The 20,678-nt window shown below is 41.2% G+C and overlaps 2 protein-coding genes across 2 annotated transcripts in view; one reads left to right on the plus strand and one right to left on the minus strand.

The window, feature by feature from the left end:
* The first annotated feature begins 255 nt into the window (after positions 1-255).
* Positions 256-3,884, plus strand: LOC309371180 (uncharacterized protein). Its single transcript, XM_081913869.1, has 4 exons — positions 256-529; positions 2,443-2,505; positions 3,419-3,552; positions 3,765-3,884. Exons 1-3 carry the CDS (start codon positions 466-468, stop codon positions 3,544-3,546), a joined length of 255 nt encoding a protein of 84 aa, XP_081769995.1. The 5' UTR covers positions 256-465; the 3' UTR covers positions 3,547-3,552; positions 3,765-3,884.
* Positions 3,885-4,890: 1,006 nt separating this feature from the next.
* GLUD1 (glutamate dehydrogenase 1) overlaps positions 4,891-20,678 on the minus strand; it is a 36,200-nt gene continuing 20,412 nt past the window's right edge. Inside the window, exons 6-13 of the mRNA XM_081913680.1 lie at positions 16,935-17,114; positions 13,285-13,422; positions 11,809-11,946; positions 11,595-11,675; positions 9,282-9,405; positions 8,550-8,641; positions 7,026-7,088; positions 4,891-6,277 (exon numbers count right to left, since the gene is read on the minus strand). Coding sequence (XP_081769806.1) covers positions 6,158-6,277; positions 7,026-7,088; positions 8,550-8,641; positions 9,282-9,405; positions 11,595-11,675; positions 11,809-11,946; positions 13,285-13,422; positions 16,935-17,114 — 936 coding nt within the window. The 3' untranslated portion in view covers positions 4,891-6,157. The remainder of the gene's footprint in view (positions 6,278-7,025; positions 7,089-8,549; positions 8,642-9,281; positions 9,406-11,594; positions 11,676-11,808; positions 11,947-13,284; positions 13,423-16,934; positions 17,115-20,678) is intronic.

The following is a 20,678-nucleotide window of genomic DNA, read 5'->3' on the forward strand; positions in this document are numbered from 1 at the left end:
TTAGTATCTTTGGACTGGTGTCATTTCTCCCTTCCCATACATTGAAATTTACCGTTATTTGGCCTTATAAAACCTCCGGCTCTTCTGAAAGCCATCATTATGGAAACATTTCATAACAGCAGGCTGGCCAGGCCAGTCCACAACCACTCTTGTTTTGCAGCTGTGGAAAACTACTTTCGTTAAAAAAGATTTTAAAAGTGCCAAACCCCACCCTCTCCCTTGCAGGGAAGAATACAGTAATTCCAAACATCCCTCCACTTCCTTTGAAGTCAGGAGTTTGGTGACTAACAGAGCTCTGTGGGTTTTTCTGGATCCTAGCTGGGAGGAGTTTGCCTGTCTATAAGAGCCAACTCTTTGGGAAGCAACAAAACAGGGCTGGACTGCATTTGAGAAAGTGACCATCCGTCAACTGATTGGGGATCTACAAATCAGGGAGCAGGAGATCTCATCCACACAAAAGCAAAAATGTTTAAGCTGAATCTTGAAGAGGAAGGAAAAACAATGACCGGGATCGCTTCCCAGGTTGCAGGTAAAGACACTGAGGTTATGTCTTTGTTCTTGTAAAACCACCAGTCTATATTCTACTTTTTCAGTCACAGAAAGATCTATCATTAAGTAACACCAACATCAGACTTGGGATGGGTTGTTGTCTTAACAGCAACTTGATGTGCAGGTATTACTACTATCAATTTATTCTCTATGCTGTTAATAGCTTTGAGGTGAACGACCTCTCCCTGAAACCCTTGAGTCACAGGAGTCCAGAAATGCACTAGGCTTGATGAAAAAGTAGTGTGATCTCATGTAAGACAACTTTCAATGATTTTGCCTGCTGATCATGCTCCAGTGTAATAGGAAAAAAGGCTGCAAGGGTATTAATTGCACATGAACAGATCGGGTCATTTTTTTCTTGGTATGTTAGCAAAGCTCCCTGGAACCTATTTTTATTTTTGTTGCCATATATGTTCAACTTCCTTCTTCTGCCTTAGTAAGCCTCTTTGGAATAGATATCTTGGATTTCTTGGATTTCATGGATTTCATGAGAAGGCACTTTGGATTTTGCCTTTCTGAGAAAATACCCCTCCCCACAAAGTTAACGTCTGTATTGTCCCTACAAGGGGGTATGGATTGCCCACATGAGTTTAGCCAGGATTTTGGGGGGGGCAGAACCTCAGTTAGATATATATTTTTATTGATTTCTATTGATTTAAGGGGGGAAGCTGCTCCTCCCTGCCTATGCCCATGATTGCCCATATTTATTTTACAATTGAAAATGGAAACAATGAAGGAAAAATGTTTTCTGGCATTGCATAACTTTAACAAAAATGTGTGAAGATAATTCAATACCTCAAACTGGATTTCTTATTTATACATATAAAAAAGGTTTGATTTGTCTGTCAAGAAATGTACTGCCGACAGGAATTATCCTGACCTTTAAATAAAAGTTATGGAAGGGCATGGGTCTAGAAAGCCAAACAAAGACCCCTCTGTTTCATAACTGTTCAAGTTTTCCATGCAAGTGTTTATACCAGGGCTAGTAATCAAGGCACAAAATGTCATTTTAGAATTCCAAAATAAAACTCATTATATAAACAACAGGGTTTGCCAACTGACCCGAAAACAGCCTGGCCGGCAAAAAACCATCAGGCAACACTTTCTGCAGTTATGTGGAGAAATATCACCAGCTATTGTCTAGAAATCCAGCTTCTGTTCAAGCTATTGCAATGGCTTGCTTGAAAAACTGGCAGTCTTTCTAAAGAGTTTGGATAGAGACCGTAAATTGCTTTTTCTCTCTGAAATGCTGGATTCCCGTCTTTTCTTTTCTTGAGCTGGACTGCTGTGCTTTGAACACCTGGGCCAACAGAAATTCTGTGAATGGAGTTTTCCCAACGTGCCGGGAAATGCTTCAGCTGATATTTTTCTGCTTTGGTCAAAAAGCAATAAAAGGCCCATGATCTGGTGAGAAAAGTTGGCAAATCTTCTGACCTGGGGCAACATGGAGGATTTATGCAAGTTCCTTGAAGTGTGTATTCACTATCACAGGAATGCAAAACTGAAATGCCTCTTAAAATGTTACTGGTGTATAGAACTTCCTTACTAAAGTGGCTGCAGCTCATTTAAAAAAAAATAGGAACAGTTCCGATAGACTGATGAAATAGCCACTGCCAGGGAGATACAGAAGAACCAAAAGCAAATAAATCTCTCAGCAGAGCTAGTGTAATAAGCTATGTTTCTCTTCCTGAATATGATTTACAACATGTGGAATCAACAACAAAATGTTGCATTGTGAACTGCTCCTGTTACGGATTTTAGCCAGCCAGTGTGTCTTCCATGATCCTGTTCTATATAGTCTTTCCCTCTGGATACACCATTCATGTGCTTGGTACAATTCATAGAATTGTAACTTTTCTATTTCTGTGATTTATTCTTATTTTTTACTTGCAGTTAATTCAGCAGGTCAGGCTGTGCAGAAAGCAATGGACCAGGCTACAGAAGCTGGTCAGAAAGGTAAGGAGGCATTCTTCTAATAACCTGGGCAATTCTCAAAATGTGTGGTATCTGGATGGCTTATAAATGTAGAAGAGACTTGGTGCATACCTTCTAAATTCAGATTTCCCCCACCCCTCCAGTACAGACTTAAGTGGGGAACAGTTTTTCTGTTCCAAATAGTAAATCTGTGTTCAAGTAACTTGTATTATAGGGTTGCCATACATCCAGGAAGTTCTTGACATGTCTTTCAGGGGTCCTACATACCCATCTGGGGGAAATTTTTACATTTTTAAACAAATGTCCTGGGTTTGGGGGGTTTTGTGTGTGCGCGGACAGCTCTGGTTCAGACTCGGTCGACCTGGGCAGCAGAGGGGCTATCGGGCGATTGCCCTAAAAAACGCTCTACAACTTTTCGTGTCCAGATTTTTACCTCTTCAAATATGACAACAGGAGACAGAAAACTCAAAAATCCAATTTAGCTCTTTTCCACTGTGCTAAATATTACCCTTGAGCCTTCCCAGGTGGCTAGTGTTTTTGAAATCAAGTTAGCAGCCCGCACAATAAGCATTCTGCAGCTCCTTTCCAAGCTCAGTCAGAAAAGCACACACTTTGCATGCAGATGTCAAGTGTAACCCTTGGCAAATCTAGCTTAAAAAAGGGTTCATGTACCAACGTAATTGGAAAGGCCATTGGCGGAGACCCTGCAGAGCCATTGTCAGTCAAGAGCAGACAATAGTGAACTAGATCTGAACTGCTGCAAGCCAGCTTCTTCATCTGGTGAACGGGTTCCTTAAACAGCATGTAGACTTTCCTCCCCACATGCACACTTGCACTTCCAATACAGTTCCACATCTTATGGAAAAAGCAAACCACATATGTAGTCAGCCATTGTCTCTCACCTCCTTAAATTGTTTCCCTTTTTGTTTTGAAGTGGTAGATGACACCTGCAAGGCTGCACAGGATACTGGAGAAAAGGCTGCACAAAGCCTAACAAGCCAGGTAACTGCCTGGGGCAAAGCCTTTGGACAAGGTGAAGAAGAGAAGAACGTTTCAACTTAAACCTATTACTGTGGTACCTCAGGTTAAGTACTTAATTCATTCTGGCGGTCTGTTATTAACCTGAAACTGTTCTTAACCAGAAGCAGCACTTTAGCTAATGGGGCCTCCTGCTGCTGCCATGCCGCCAGAGCACGGTTTCTGTTCTCATCCTGAAGCAAAGTTCTTAACCAGAGGTAATATTTCTGGGTTAGCGGAGTCTGTAACCTGAAGCACCTTCGTATACTGTTTTCTCTTATTATACATTTAAAGGACAGAAATTATTCAGGTGTTTGGCATATATTCTTTACACCTTCATTAAAAGTGAAGCTATAAATCCCTATACATTTCATTAAATTCATTAAATCTTAAAGCTTTGTTTCATTATAACTAACAAGGTGTATGTTTTACATTTGGTTCAATACGACCGTATTGAGAAGTGTTCATGAGGTTGGTTTCGCAGAAAGCGCTAGGGCAGCTTGCCTCCTTGTTGCCAATGGTTTAATTGTTCATTGAGGCAATAGCGAACGCTAAAAGCTCTCAGACAATAAAACACAACTGAGTAAGAGGCTACACAAGTTCTTTGGACTACCTAAGATTATGCTCAAGTACATGTCAATTCTTTTAAAAAACAAGTTTAATGAATATGCTGCGATAAGATTAAACACACGAGATAATTTCGCTGGGCATATACATTTTATGCGAGACTCAAATGCACACATAAGCATGTAGGCACACACATAAAATGTAATATGTGGCTTTAACTATGCATCATCTAGCTAAATACTCCTCAGGTCCCACACAACATCCTATGTGAGTGGGGGACCCTCCCCACCCCACTGTGAAGATCCATTTCATTAAAACTATTTAGAAAAACTTCAAAGTTTTGAGGGAAACTATGCATTAGCATGATTATGCCACACAGCGGTAAGAGTTTTGGCTGGACAAACTAGGGAACTGTTGGTCACTGGCAAGAATAAGTAGTAGTTTGAAGTGGAAAGGGTACAAGAACTGAAAAATTAAGGTGAAAAACGGTTCAGGACAAAATGCAAAGTTTAAGGAAAGAGAGAGTTCAGAAAACTCAAGGGACTGTTCACACATGTCTGCTCAACACTTGATATCTATAACACCAAAAATAGTTTGCATACGTTGAACAGCCGTCAGGAATAAAATGCATCAGTAACTCCTTTGTATCATCCCAATTAAAACCAAGGAACGTTTACACATTGTACAAATTTGATTACCAGTACTATGAAAGATGCCTGAAAAGTTCTCTGTCTAATTCCAAATCCAGCTTCATTCTATTTACACTGAACGTTTCAGCTCTCGTGATGTTGTGAAAAGCTATGAAAAACACAAACCAGCATATGTTTGGAAAGGTCAACTTTTAATAATTGCTTTTGTTACCATGTTATGTCATGAGTTACAAAGTCGCTAGAAAAAAGCATGAGTTCTGGGAAGGCTTGGGTTTGGTGTTTTTTTTTAAAAAAAAAAACATTCATATTCATTACATAAATACACCTGGCACTTTTATAGGACTCCTCTGGACAAAATACCTACCAAGAATCCTCAAAACTGTGATTGAGTCCTGGCTTCAAGGCCCTCTCTGTATTAAACTATTTATGTTCAGAATATGCAAACCGCCAAAAAAGAGAGAGAACAAAGTCAGCATGTTAGGACACTACACAAAGTTTGTAGTAGCAGCTTGCCTCCTTGTTGCCAATGATTTAATTGTTCATTGAGGCAATAGCGAACGCTAAAAGCTCTCAGACAATAAAACACAACTGAGTAAGAGGCTACACAAGTTCTTTGGACTACCTAAGATTATGCTCAAGTACATGTCAATTCTTTTAAAAAACAAGTTTAATGAATATGCTGCGATAAGATTAAACACACGAGATAATTTCGCTGGGTGCCTGTACAACAATGATACTGCTTCAGCTTATAAAAATACTAGCTCCCGGAACCCATCTTTTTACGTGCACCTTGCAGTGCTTGAGTAGAGGATGAGTACATGATTTAAAGGCATCCCTGTAACAGGAGCACAGATTATAAAAAGAAACACACATTGCCTAAGGGGAACCAGGTATATGATGCTGCTAAGTGTAAAAATGAGAATCCTATCAAAGATATTCCCTGCAGGAGGCCCGTTCTGTCGCTGATAATGCCACTGCATTGATCATCCAAGGCCTTTATTCAAAGTGCCAAAGCTGGGAGAGTTATTGTTTGAAAACCAAAGTGCATGAATAGTTGGCTATTTGCTCCAATAGCACACACTCGTGTGATCTGAAGCTTTGCTAGGTTGCTTATTGTGGCTAAACCACAGGTTCATACAATAAAAAGGTACCTTTTTTAAAGTTTCATGGCAAAGAATACTTAGAACCTCCCCCCTTCCCCCAAAACAAGTGCATATGAACTGGTTATCTTTAGATATCTTTCGGCATGAAGCACTAACCCCCAGATTTATTTATTTTTTTAATGATGAAAGACTAACTCAAACTGAAGCCAACAGAGAATCATATCCGCTATAGTTAAGTGAGAAAAGAGGGGTTTCTGTGGTTATATGTAAACTTGAAATACGCTTTCTGAAGAGGGTATGCAACAGGGTGCCAGACCTTGGCAGACGACTATCCGTTTATGTGAAGGTCACGCCAGCTTCATTGTACACCTTGAAGACTTTCTCAATTGCATTGACGTAGGCAGCTGTTCTCAAGTCTAGACCTAGATTGTACTTCATAGCAGTACGCATGATTTGCTAGAGAACACAAAAATGTTACCATGTGAGTACAAAATATTTACTGAGCTCTTATTGAATACACATACAATGCTAATATTGATCTGACTTGGAGAAGTCATTGAATAAGGAATATAATGCTCCTTAATTAGCTGGGGCTTCATATTCATTTTCTGAATGGCACAAGGTAGCCAATAAAGTGGTAACTGAATACTACAATTTATTAAGCACAGGGACCTACCCATTCTTTCTAAATGTTGGGGCATTGACATTCAGCTACTTTGATCCTGGAAGAGGCTGAGAAACACACCACAGAACTGATGACAGAGCAAACCATTTTAAGTCACCTGCCGTTCCAGACAGATGGTAGAAACGAGGAGCTGCCTTGGTGTATTCACTCTGGTTTAGCTGAGACAGACAGTGCAATCATATGCATGTACACACTCTGCTCAAAAGGGCTTACTGTTGAGCTTACAACAGGGAACAGGGCAGCCTAAAGCAACACTAACCAGGCACTTCACCAGGCAGAACAGCCTCCACTACTTGTTGCTATATTTATTGGTAGAATATATATTTTTTGCTAATCAGCAAGTTAGAAAAATAATAGAGTTCATTTAATGTTCTGTGTAGGTTACCCAATGCTGATTAATGCAACCCAGAAATTGGAGTGAGGAGGAACAATTTTACCCTATTATGTGCCTCTGCAATTTACCTCTGGAGATAAGGTGTCAACACAAGTTTAAAGCTTCCACCGTTACATAATACATACCCTAGCAGAACGCTCCATGGTGTAGGCCAAACCAGAATGGACAATGTCTTTTTCAGATGCACCCTATATTGAAAAGAATTGCAATGAGTAGTCAGTCTGAAACCAGCCAGACCCCGATTTGTACTTTTTTAATATTAGTGCTTAAGGGATTGATATATTATGCCACTTTTTGTATACCCCTTTAACTGCTGGATAGAAAGGGAAACTAGCCAAAGCCAAACCAACCTAAATGTGTTTTATTTAACAGTTTATATTCAGCTGACATACTAACAAGGCTATTCCCCCTGGAATTTCTATCTAGGAAGCAAAGCAATAGATTATCCTGGATGTATATAACATGCATGTAATTCAGTACACTTCGTCAGTAAATATTCAAAGTTAGACAACAATTATGGCAAGCTGCAAATTCCCAGCCAGTCTCTATGTCCCAGCTGAAGGCCTTCCAAGACCATCAAAAGGCAACGCACCTTCGTGGTGAGTAAGACAATTCCCCAGTCTATGTGGAGTATCCAGGAGGACAAATCGGAGTCAGATCTACTCTGCCCACCCTCCCAGGTCTCCACAATACATCCCAGGTCGGCCCATTCACCCACAAAAAAATCATGGATAAGTCACTAGCATTAATTAACAGCACTACAAAGTCAGAAGGCACAGTGAAACAACTACCAGGAACCTGTGGACAGGAGAGAAGTTTGCTATGGGGCATGGGACGCAGGTATCCATAGTCTCATCTCCCACAGTGACCCCCGTACACTTTTGCCAACTGTCCCATTGCCTGTGATCACTGGAATGGGGCACTCACACTCTTTCCTGTTCCCCAATGGAAACTTTGCCAAGGCACGTAGTACCATGGTATCAATTCAAGCATAACAAAGTACACAGAGTCAATAAGCACAAGAGCATCTTCCTGCATCCCTGTGTCAGCACTTTGTCAAACGTTTAGGGTCCCCACTCTATCTCTCACCTAGAAAGTGCAGTGCTCCCACCCCATACTTTCAATAAATTCCTTCCTTTCCTCCTCACTAGTCAGAATACATTCATCTGGGCTGGTACCAAAAGGAAAGCATCAAGAGGTAGTGCCTTACACTTGTGTGGACCCCCCCCCCCAAGTAGAGACCCCTTTTAGGGTCAACCTACTGGTAACCCACCAACAGCAGCCATACTGATGTAGTCTGACTTTTAAGTTGTTTCAATCTAGGGAGTCTGCCAGCTCTCACCTCTAGTACTCAGCTGGGGCTTGTTACAGCGCGACATGTTCAACATGAGCTGCCATGGACTAACAAAGATTGTGGGTAGGTATAATAAAAACTGCATTTCCCCTCCAAAATTCAGCAACATCTGGAACTATAACCCACTGAAAGAAGCTAAGCAAAACACATATTATGTCCTTCATACTATAAGTAGTGAGATATTTTTACTCTAGTCTGACAATTATACAACTTGCACCCACAGATTGGTTTCTCTTTTTTTGCAACAGACATTTATCAGATATGCAATGAGCAAAATCTTGCAGCAGCTACTTACAGATATTCTATCCTGGAATTCTGCAGTAGGCACAACTGGAATACTTCCACCATGTTTCCCAAACTTTCTTTCCAAGCTTTCCTGGACAGACACTGAAGGAGGGAGAAATAAATAAGTCATGCTGCTTTCTTATGCATGATTCTTAAATGAAGTAAGTTTCAGTCCAGACAGTTACAATCCAATCCTATGCCTGCTTAGTCAGAAGTAAATCCTGCTGTATTCAATGAGTGTGCAGCCCTGGCTGACTCAGAAGGTAAGTTTCAGCAGCCTCTCTCAGAAGCACTTGCTTTGCTACTTCTAAGTTTCCTATATTTCAACTGAAGCAATTCTGCTGCAGGAAGACAGAACTCTGCAGCGATTCAAAGACAGACAGCCAGCCAGGTGACGAGACTTCTAGATTAATGCAAAATGTATCTACTTCCACTTTTAAGCTGAAATTTGCTTTTCAGTATTGCCAGTAACTTATCTATAAACTTTCACTATAGAACAGAAAATCTAATTCTCCAGTATTATTAATTTGCATTTACATAGGGTTTTTTTTGGCAGTATTATTCTATGTAATGCATTATGCCATACAAAAACAAGTTCTACTAAAAGGTTCTGTCAGAATATATCATAAACTAATTCACAAAACTTGAAATCTTCTAAAGAAAGTGAGTTTGTTATTAGTAGTTAGGATGATACAATTTATTACTGAATCTGCATAAAGTGTGCAGTACTTGTTATACTTACTTAGCAAGTGGTAGTTTGAGTCCCTTTCATATTTAAAAGTCAAGCGACCATAGCTGACGTGGTTCAGATTCTTCAGCCACTCAAAGTAAGACACAGTTACACCACCAGCATTTAAATAGAGATCCTGAATAGGGCAAGATTGGGGGGTTTTGGTAAGAAAATGCATTGTAGGCAACGTAAAGTATACTTCAAAACTGCAAAAGATGGTAATTTGGAAAGGTACGCTTTGCAACTGACAGAAATTGTTAATATCACGAACTCTAGTACCACTTTGTAAAATGAAAAATAAAGCTGGTTGAAAAATCCAGTTTAGCTGCTATTACAGATACCAACACTCATTGAGCATAACACACTTCAAATCGGGTTCAGTTGCTGGGTGTCACCTTTGCAGCTTCTTCCACCTCATCTTGACTGCATTTAAATTGGGTTGGGGGGTTGAAGCGGAGGGAGCTGAGGAGGCAGCAGTCAGAAGCAGACCTTGGAGAGTATAACATCTTTGCACTGGCTGCTAACATGCTACAGGCACAGGCAGTGCCAGAGGGTGTTAAGTGCCCCCCCCCCCAAATCCCCAAGGTGGTTTCTTGCACCCCATTGCTGGACTCTCTCATAATGTATTTCAGATGTGAGCTTTCCCTTCCATGACATTGCCGCCTGTACTACCCTTCATGGGGATTCCCCCCCTACTCCTAAAATCAAGACGATTGTTCAGGTATTACCTCCTGCAGCTGTGCAATGTTTGGTGTACTGGAAGCCAAAAAGATACCAACAGCAGATGGAAACCCCAAGGTGATAAAGCAAGCCAAGTTGTTAGTTGTCTTAACAACTGGAATGCAGTGACTTAAGGGGAGTCAATCAGGAGCTATGCCTTTGCTACCTAGGCAAAGGCCAGCATTCTTGCCGGGTTGTGGGAGGGTTTAACTATATGAATTCTTTATGCATCATATAAACATACCTCTTTTCACATTATCAAATTAAGTAGAAGCAATTATTTAGAGTATGCATGGCTGACGAAGCCCGGCAGGGCAAAACAAAGTATTATTCCGGGAATCCTTGTCTTAAGTTCTTTCATCTGATACCTGCATACAGCAACTATATTTTGCAAAGGCATATATTAAGATCTTTCGTATCTTTCGTCTGATACCTGCATACAGCAACTGCATTCAACTACACTTTGCAAAGACATATGTGGAACATTACAAACAACAAGTTCATTTACTACAAGTACTGCTTCTTAAAGTTGTCGCGTCCGACACCTGTATTCATAAAGACATACGTGGAACACAAAAAAGCTTCTATTTGGACATTACATATATAAGAACTGATCTATTTGTATTTTCTGTTCAAAATGTTGGTTTTAATGGCTTCTACTTAATTTGATAATGTGAAAAGAGATATGTTTATATGATGTATAAAGAATTCACATAGTTAAACACAGCCAGTTACGTTGTGGGTGTTATTGTTAGTTGGATTTACATAACTATAGGTTTGATAGTGTTGTGTGTGTTGTGGCAGGGAATAGAGGGCTAGCATATATATCATCTGCCTGTGGGACTTTAAGGTTGGCTGGCACTGTCCAAGGAGTACTCTCTCACTGCTCCAAGTCAAGCCATAGTGAGGAGGAGCAGCAGCATAGAAGCTCCCCATTCCTTTGGACGCGGACTAGGGGCTTGTGAGAATGTGGCTGTGAGTGATCAGAAATGGAATGTTGTACTAAAAGCCTGCACTTCTTTCTCTTTACATTCAAACTAGGCTAAATGACAGTACAGGCACGCACACCCACACACACACCCCCTCCCTACACTGGGGTTACATTCGAAGGCATTACGCATTTAAGTGAAATCGTGTATATTTGAAACACCACTGAAAAAGCCTGCAAACACCCCATTCTGTTATGAGTAACAGCTTGGAAATACAGAAGTGAAAGGAAAGATAAATCTGATCAGAGTGGGCTTATTTGTATGGGATACAATTAATCTTCAACCAGGATGGATTCCTTGCCCAAAATTCATTTTCAACTTGAGTCCTTGAGTAATTTTATAACTCTGTGGTTTTCTTTTTTAACTATCAATTTACAAAGTTATGCATCAAGTTGTGATGTATTCCCCTGTACCACCCTTGCTATAGAGAAAATGGAAATTCATAGGGTACAAATCATTGGGAATTTTGCTAAAAATTTCAATGCGCTCCAAAATGATAGCACATTTTTTTACTGGCAAGTTTTATATTCCCAGAAGATATTTGGCATGTAAAACAGGTATGTTTTTTTAAAAAAAATGAATGCTAATTTTGGCATGGAAGAATTATATACCTTACCGGAATAACCATGATATTCCTTTCCAGGAAGATTTTATCTGCCTCAGGAGTTGTGGGTCCATTAGCACCTTCAGCAATTATCTGGAAAATAAAATAAAATATTACAGCTGAATATAGAAAAACTTTTGATCAAAAATAACACAATTTTTCCATAGCAAGAAGATCACAACTTCTGGATCCATTATCAAGCATTTATTCTGCAGGCTCCACTTACTTTTGCTTTGACCTTGTGGGCATTGGCCTTTGTTAACTGTTTTTCACTGGCAGCTGGGATGAGGATGTCACAGTCTGCTTCAAGAATGTGGCAGTCCAGGGGCTGTGCCTTTGGGTAGGTGAGAATCGATCCATGTTGCTGTTTGGATACAAAAGGGAAGTCAATGGCTCATTCCAGTGAATTCAAACAGAACAGAAGTTTCAATAATCCAATCTGCTTCTATATCTAATTCCATAGAATTAGAGCCAAACAAGCAAGGGCCAAAAATGGCCTGGAGACTGCCTGATACACCTAAATTTGGGGTGGATAGAAGACAAAATATGGCAGACTCATAATAATAAATTCAAAATTGGGGGGAGAGAAACTATTTTATATAAAGAAGTCCTTCCCCGTCTCCTTAAAAAAAGGGCCCCATTTAAAGACCTTGGAGGTACTCTCAGAAGAAATGACACCAGGTACCACTGGGAGTACCCAGAAGGTAACTCTTTAACTTATAAACATAGAATCAGAGATGAAAAGGAGGTAGAGAAATTCTGTAGGAAGTATCATAAAGATTTTGGAGGTACAGACCCCGCTCTGGAAGGTGCAGTAGGAGGACAGGACCCAGAACAATCAGAGGATAGTGTAGACAGTCAGGAGGAGGAAGAAGATAAAAATAGGAAGAAAAAGAAAAGTAAAAAAGACAAGACAAGACTTTGAAACCTAACCAATATGGCAGATATGAAAATATTAAGCTGGAATGTAAATGGATCGAATGGAAAAGTAAAAGTAAATAAAATAGCACATATTTTAAAGAAACAAAATTTAGATACAATTTGGTTTAAAAAGAAACACATATTGCTAAAAGACAGATTACTGATAAACAAAGGACATTGTTTGGAATTTGTATCATCAGACAGCACCAAGCAACGAGGAGTAGCTTTTTATATTAGGCCCAAATTTGAACCACAATTGTTATTTAAAGATGAATTGGGAAGAGTGATTGCGACACAAATTTACAGGGGGAAAGGTTGTAATTGTAGGAATATAAGCCCCGAAGGAAAAGAAGGCTGATTTTTTTAAAGATTTAAAAAACAGGCTATTGGGAGTACATGGACCAAAATATTATTATGTTAGGAGATATGAATGGAGCATTTTCTTTAGAGATGGACAGAACAATAAGGAAATCAGAGTCAAAAGAAGGGAAATTACCACAAACCTTCTTTGCAATGATTGAAAATTTAAATTTAATTGATGCCTGGAGGTTTAAACACCCACTAGACAGAGAATATACTTTCCAGTCAGAAGTACATCAGTTGAGCAGTCACAAATCTATGGTTAAATTCTGTATATTGAGTAGTCCTGACACACATTTATGGAACACTTTCCCCCCTATTTTATTGATCAAAATACTCAAATGTACCTTCTCCATTGCCAATATGTTGTTTAATTTTGCTGTACAAATTTGCAATGAAATCAAGAACCAGTTTTTCATACCAATTTGTAATCTTCCAACTCCTTTGGGTCAAGTCCATCAGGATTCCATATTGCACCATCTTTTTCTCCAATGGCAACACATTTTGCACCGTAACGATGAAGATACCTCATAGAATGCAATCCTACATTGCCAAATCCCTGTTAAGAAGAGAAGTATATTTAGGCTCAAAATCACTGTACAAATAAACGGGAGATATCAAACCCTTTGCTGGTTAAATCACAACCTACCGTATTTTTCACTCCATAAGATGCACTTTTTGTCTGTGCGTATTATGGAGCGAATGTGTGGTCCCTGGAGCCAAATCACCTGAGTGCGATGCATGCCATTGGCCCACCCTCCCGGGTTGCTGGCAGCTTTCCCTTTCCCCTGAAGCCCCGGGAAGGTTTGGGAGAGGCAGGCAGGCTGTGCGACATTGCCTCGCGCTCTCTTTGAGAGAGGCTTTGCCGACGGCCTCCCCTTTCCCAATAGCTTCGGGGATGTTGGCTGGAGGATGGCGGGAAGAGGCAGTTGCCAAGAGAGGGGAGAAAGAGGATGGAGAGGAGGGGGACTGAAAAGCGGGGCGAAGGGAGAGGAGGTAGGTTGCTGCAAGTGGAGAGTCATGGTAGAGGGCAAAGGAGAGGCAGCAGCGAAGGGGAGAAATTGCAGACGTCGCCGGAGGAGTTTGGGCGAAAGGGATGGAGAGGAGGAGGTTGGAAAAGGGGGCTGTGCTGCTTGGGGAGAGGGAGAAAAAAGTGGGGAGAAGGAAAGGCTCCCAAGCCTCTGCAGGAGGAGAGCGATCCTTGCAGAGGCTTAGGATAGAAGCTGCGCCCCATCAACGATATGGCTGGTGGATGCGCAGCTTCCCTCCCAAGCATCCCAAGCCTCTGCAGGGATCACGCTTCTCTCAAGGAGGCTGTGATTCAGATTAGTTTTCTTGTTTTCCTCCTCTAAAAACTATGTGCACCTTATGGTCAGGTACAGTATTCATATTTCAGGGGATGCCATGTTTGTTACTGGGGATATAAGAAATTAGCTGAAAGTCCATGAAAGATTTCACCATCACCCATTAAAGCAATGAGCAGTGGTGCCCCGCAAGACGAATGCCTCGCAAGACGAAAAACCCGCAAGACGAAAGGGTTTTCCGTTTGCGAGTTGCTTCGCAAGACGAATTTCCCTATGGGCTTGCTTCGCAAGAAGAAAGCCCATAGGGAAATCTCCGGGGACCTCTTTTAAATGCTGGCGGTGGGGAGCAAAGCCTTCCCCCCCCCTCCGGCCTTCAGAAGAGGTCCAGGAAGGCCGGCGGGGGCCGAAAGGCTTTGCTCCCCACCGCCAGCATTTTAAAAGCGGTCCGGGATAGCAGGGAAGCGCTTCCCGCTATCCCGGACGGCTTTTGAAGGCAGGCGGGGGGGAGCAAAAACTTTCGCCCCCCCGCCGGCCTTCAGAAGAGGTCCTGGACCTCTTCTGAAGGCTGGCGGGGGGCGAAAGTCTTTGCTCCCCCCCGCCTGCCTTCCCGGGGGCTTTAAAATTGCCCCGGGACAGCGGAGAAGTCCTCCGCTGTCCCGGGGCGATCTTAAAATGCTGGCGGGCGGCAGCGAAGCATTCTAAAAAACCCCGGGACAGCGGAGAAGTCCTCTGCTATCCCGGGGTTTTGTAAAATGCTGGGGGTGGGAAGAAAAGCCCTTGTCCCTCCCCCAGCCTTCAGAAGAGGTCGGGGGACAGACTGTCCCCGGACCTGGTCTGAAGGCGGTTTCCATAGAAACACATTGATTGATTTTCAATGCATTCCTATGGGAAACCGTGCTTCGCAAGACGAAAAACTCGCAAGACAAAAAACTTGCGGAACAAATTAATTTCGTCTTGCGAGGAACCACTGTGTTTAGTTTTCACAAAGGTTACACTGAAAGATACTCAGTTTCAAGAATATTTCTTCCTCTTCCCAGTAGTTTGGAATGCTGATGCTGAACTCTTTAAGCTGGAGAAAAGGAGGTTTGGATTCTCCTAGAGGAAAATTCATATGGTTTTGGAACCCAATCCTAGATGTTTGCACTAGGAATGACTACTTAGGATGCAAGTAAATTTGCACTAGCATATGCCATGCCCTGGCTGGATGCAGAGGAGTGGTGGGATGTACCAAATGGGGAACCCCTAAGGAATCCCCCGGGGAAGAAGGATCAGAGCCTAGTGGAACAACAAGGAGTAGTCAGAGGGAGAAGGAGCAGACTGGGAGGCGGTGTCAGAAGCAGAAGAGGTGACAGGGTCTAGTGCACAGGAAGAGGCTGCTGCAGGGCACATTTTAGACTCCAAGGCAGAAGCCAGTGAGTATTCTGCTCTTGCTCCAACTAGCTTCAATCCCACGTGGTCTTTATAACTCACAGAGAAATGAGACAAACAGAGCAGAGGGTGGTTGCGTGCAGATGCAGCTGAGACTGCATAGGAAAGACCCTGGAGAGGAGGAGCCCTAGTGGGCACTGGGAAGGTGTGGACCTTCAGTCCTTGCAATTACTTCATTGGGGCAAGACCTCCTAGAAAATGTTTCAGAGACAAGTAGGCCAGAGCTGTGGTTGGTTTCCTTGAATAAATAATTTCACTGGGTTCAGTTGATTTATTGTTTTGTTGCTGACCTACGCCAGACTCCAACCCTGACAGTTTAGCAGTCTGTACAGCCCATTTTAGCTAATTTTTAAATCAGTTACTTCAGAGGGAAAAGGATGCAACCTACTTCCAGCTTTATTCAAGGACAAAGCTTGCCTGTCTCCATTTCCCCCCTTATTATTTCCCTGGTTGTTTGGGCACAGGCACACCCCATTTCAGCTCTGCCAACACAAGCATTCCAGAGCGGCAGTGTTGGCATCCCTTTGTTTTCACAGGTCAGAATTCCCCTCTCGCTTATTAATTGGCAAAAATACAGTAACTCATTAGTACAACCCCATATTTAGTAAGGGCAACTTTCCATTTTAACAAATCTAAAATTTGATTCTACGTAGCTCTAAATAAAGGATTCTAGCAAGCAATACAAATACAAGTTTCTGAACTCTAGGTAACTGTAAAATTCAAAACTCTGACTGATACAATCATATTAGAAAGAGAAGTACTATTTGTGGCATTTACCCAGCTCCATGGTTTTGGTTGCTCTTATTGTTATGTTATTATGCTTGGCTGTTCATGAAATTTTATGGAAACTAGCTTGTCCTGCACCCTGGAATCCACTGAGATGAAGGGTAGGCTATAAATGCTTTTAATAAATGAATAAAAAGTTGTCTACTTTCAGACTACGCAGGTGGCACAGGACCTAGAATGCAGTACAGCAGCTACTGTATGTTCATGAAACCCCCATACACTGGAGGTTGCTTTACAAAAAAGGACCTATCTACAGAAGATACTACTTCCAACATGATTGATATATAACGCACACAATTTTTTCTAAGCATTATGCAAAGATTTTTTATGAAGTCAGTTCCTGCAGGCTTATGATCTGACACAATACAAAAGGAAAAAAGAAAAGGAGGGAGACCTCTTTACCAATGTCAATTACAGTGTCTGGTTTAGCAGAATCTGAATGTCATATTGTGTGCCACGTCTGTTTTTTAAAGTTCTAGCAATATCCCATGAGATGCATATTATCAGTTAGAGCTTTTCTCTCCAGTGTGGTTACTATTCTAGACAAAATTACCTGGATAGCAAATGTCTTATCCCCAAATCCTGGAGTCATTCCCAACAGACTCATATATGATGCTTCATTAATGAAGTTCTCGATTCCATGGAAGACTCCACGGCCTGTGGCAGAGATACGGCCATGTATACCACCTTGGCTTATTGGCTTTCCCGTGACACAAGCATGGGCATTAATGTCCTAAAAAGTAATAAAAAAGGTTAGTTAGGCTCATTCCCATGGAAAACATGTCAAAACATCTGAATTTTTTTGTGTTTTAGCTTCACTGAAGTCAACATATCTAGTTGTTGCTCCTGCAAACAAATCAGTTTATCACAATACTGTACTTTCACCAATTTAAAGGCATTTGCATGACATAGGATGCCTTGAGGATCTGCTTACTGCCCAGCAAAGTGCCATGTAGTAAATTTAGCAGAAATATTAATGTAAGTGCCAGAAAGAAGAGATACCAGATTACTTAAGATCACCTTGACATATTTTTAAACAGTTTTTAGATTTTACATCAGTGTGCATTTGCTGAAGGGGTGGATTTGGTTCACAGCAGTGTTTCATGACAAGTAATGACACACACCAGTGATTTTTGTGAATGGGTACACCCAAGTTTTGAATGGTTCATAAATGTCATTTGCACCCTTTAGGTAACGGAACAGCTTCCGCATAGCTCACTTATTGATTCAATGTATCTTAAAAAGCATGTTAGTCTAGCTTTGCTACCCTGCTATATTAAAACAAGCTTATAAGAAATCCCAATTAAACTATACTTAAAATATTATCCACTTTGGGTAGACTTTGGGTCAACTTTGCAATAGCACATAAGAGGATCTGAACCTTCTATGGGCAGTTTACAACTAAATCAGCCAAAGCTGTTTAATCACCTTTAAAATAATCTGGCAACGGGAACATAAAATACAATTATTTGAAAACTATTAGCATAATCCTTTAATTTGTTAAAAGCCCAGGCAGATATCCGAGCCTATGCATAGCAGGGTTACTCTTCTAATTATATACTTCTTTCTGAACTTTTTTTGTTTCATCCTCTTTTTTCAGATTCTTTTAAAACAGCTGAAGCATGTTTCATTGCTCCCTCAATGAAAACAAAGCAGAGAGGGGCTGGCTGGTTAATTTGTAGTTTAGCACATGTGTATTCATTACACAAAGGGTGAGCTAAACACAAAGACCACCACAACAAACTGGCAGTCTGGTGTCAAGTTCACTGTGTGCTTCCATAACACAGGGCTGCCACTGGAGGGAACACCTCCCACAAACGACAGACGGAAAGCTTATTCCCCATATTACCAATGTTCTGGACAATTTGAACTTCCTTATCAACAAACTTCCATTTCCTTCCATTTTTCAACTGCCTCTTCATTTCTAAATCTACTTTTTGCAGGAGCCCTTTAAAACTCTCGGCAGCATTCTTCTTCTTGCTACGCCTTAGAACAACATCTGACTCATAGCATAAAACTTTCTTTTGCTGATGACTCATATAAGAATTGCTTCATTCACAAGTGAGCATTAGTGTTTTTTTCTCATAGCAAGTGCATCTGGGATTACAATCCCACAACCACAGGACCTAGTCCATAAACCTGCTGTATCACACAACAGTGTGGAGTGTTGTGCTTGGCACACCTAGAGCACAGGGCATGAACAGGGACAAGATACTGCATGACTCAACTGGTCTGGAAGCAGCTGTGGCTCCACAGGCAGGTTGGCACCCAACACTTTGGTTGGGAGCTGTTGCACCTACAACAGAATCAATGGGTGCTGCAGAGCAGCTTGGCCATTTCTAGCTTGTCATGATTCAGGTGTCTGTGCTGAACTGGGAAAGGACTGTGATTTTACAGCAGGAAACATTTGAGGATCACCATCAGAATGTTTTATAGAAAGCCAACTAGATTGACTTACAGCTAAGATGTCACTCATGTTTTTGGGAATGGGAAATTAAACTGCAAACTGTTACCCAAGATTGCTTTAACTAGTTTTCTATCAGTAGCATGTGACAAAACTCTTCTTGAATATACAATGAACGACTCTGCCAACTCCTACTTATTGCAAGCTTTTGGACCCCACAAAACACTTTCATGCATGCCTATGTATGCACTTTTGAAAGCAGAAGTTCATACAAGACTACAGAACTAAGATTTTTCACTTTAAATGCACGTGAGGCATGCCACACTGTTGCTTCAAAAAGTTAGGCAATACTTGAACTGAAAATGAACTGGATTTACAATTCAATTTGACTAACCTTGAAACACCAAGTCTCAAACTAATTCCTAGGGCAACACATTACATGAAACAATTACTGAGCTAGAGATTTTCAACTGACACTTAAAACCTGCAGGTTTGCAGAGAATTATTAACTAAGTTACCCCAATACTTATGTTTTGCCTGTTTTTAGGCATCCGATGCCCAGAACTAACATGCAAACATTCCCAGGGACAAAAAATCTCTTAGAAATAGTGCCTTGAATCACAAGATAAAAGAGGAAAACAAAAACTGTACAGGGACACTGGTCTACTGCCCTGAATACTAAAAAGTTTGCCACAGTAGAATTTAATCACAGCAACATGCTTGTGGGCCAAGAAAGATTTTAAGTCTTAACACTTCTCATTGTTTTCTACTTTGTGTTTATTAGAATCTTTATCATTTTGCCACTCAACTTGCAAACAAAGTATAAATTGAATGTAACAGGCCGAATGAAGAAGCTGCTCCAGAAACTTGTTTCCATAGCCACCTTGAACAAGCAAAATGCTAACTCACAGCAATCTAGCCAAAGGAGCTGTGGAATTATTCAAAAGCTTTCTCATGCATGAATAATTAAGAACTCTCAAAGGCCAGCCTGTTGTATCCTGAAAAAGAAACACAGGGAATTCAAACTGCTTTACCAGGAGGCATACTTCTGTATTCTCGTGCCCTGTTATTCAGAGATGAGCAAGTGTTAAATGGAAAGAGGGAAAACAAAGCCAGCCTTGCAGGACGTATAACCACCACAATTATTTTTCTTTTAAGAGACTAAGGTCCACCTCTACTACAATGAATAAAAATATACAGTGATACCTCTAGTTATGAACTTAATTCATTCCGGAGGTCCATTCTTAACCTGAAACTGTTCTTAACTAGAGGTGAGCTTTCACTAATGGGGCCTCTTGCTGCCACTGCGCCGCTGGCACATGATTTCCGTTCTCATTCTGGGGCAAAGTTCCCAACTCGAGGTAACTTTTCCAGGTTAGCAGAGTTTATAACATGAAGCGTTTATAACTCGGGGTACCACTGTATAGACAGCTTTAGAGTGAATTTGACCACTGGCCAGTACTACTCCAACTTGAAGCTGGACAAAATCTCAGGAATAGGCCTTCCCCATCACTGCAATGATATCTTCCCAATAATCAAGATTCCTGTGTGACTCCCAGCTACTATTTTCTGACTGGTTCCAGTTGGTGGCTGCAGGAATGAGTAGCTCAGAGGCCTGAATCTCATTTTATGAATAGGCCTGAATAGCAATATTCAAGAGGCTCCCTGAACACACAGAACTAGTATACAACAGAACAGAATTTGACCCAGCCTTTTCTTAGCATGATTTTTCCTTGGTTTATACATTACTGCAGAGGTAGACAACTGGATGCCATTCAGATGTTAGGCTCAGAACTCCCATCAGTCCCACTAGCATGGGACATAATTTCACCAGAGATTATGAGTGTTACAGTTCAACAACATCTGGAAGGCACTGCATTAGAGTAACATTAG

Source organism: Podarcis melisellensis (assembly GCF_964234715.1).
Source record: "Podarcis melisellensis genome assembly, chromosome: 5".
NCBI classification, from domain to species: Eukaryota; Metazoa; Chordata; class Lepidosauria; order Squamata; family Lacertidae; genus Podarcis; species Podarcis melisellensis.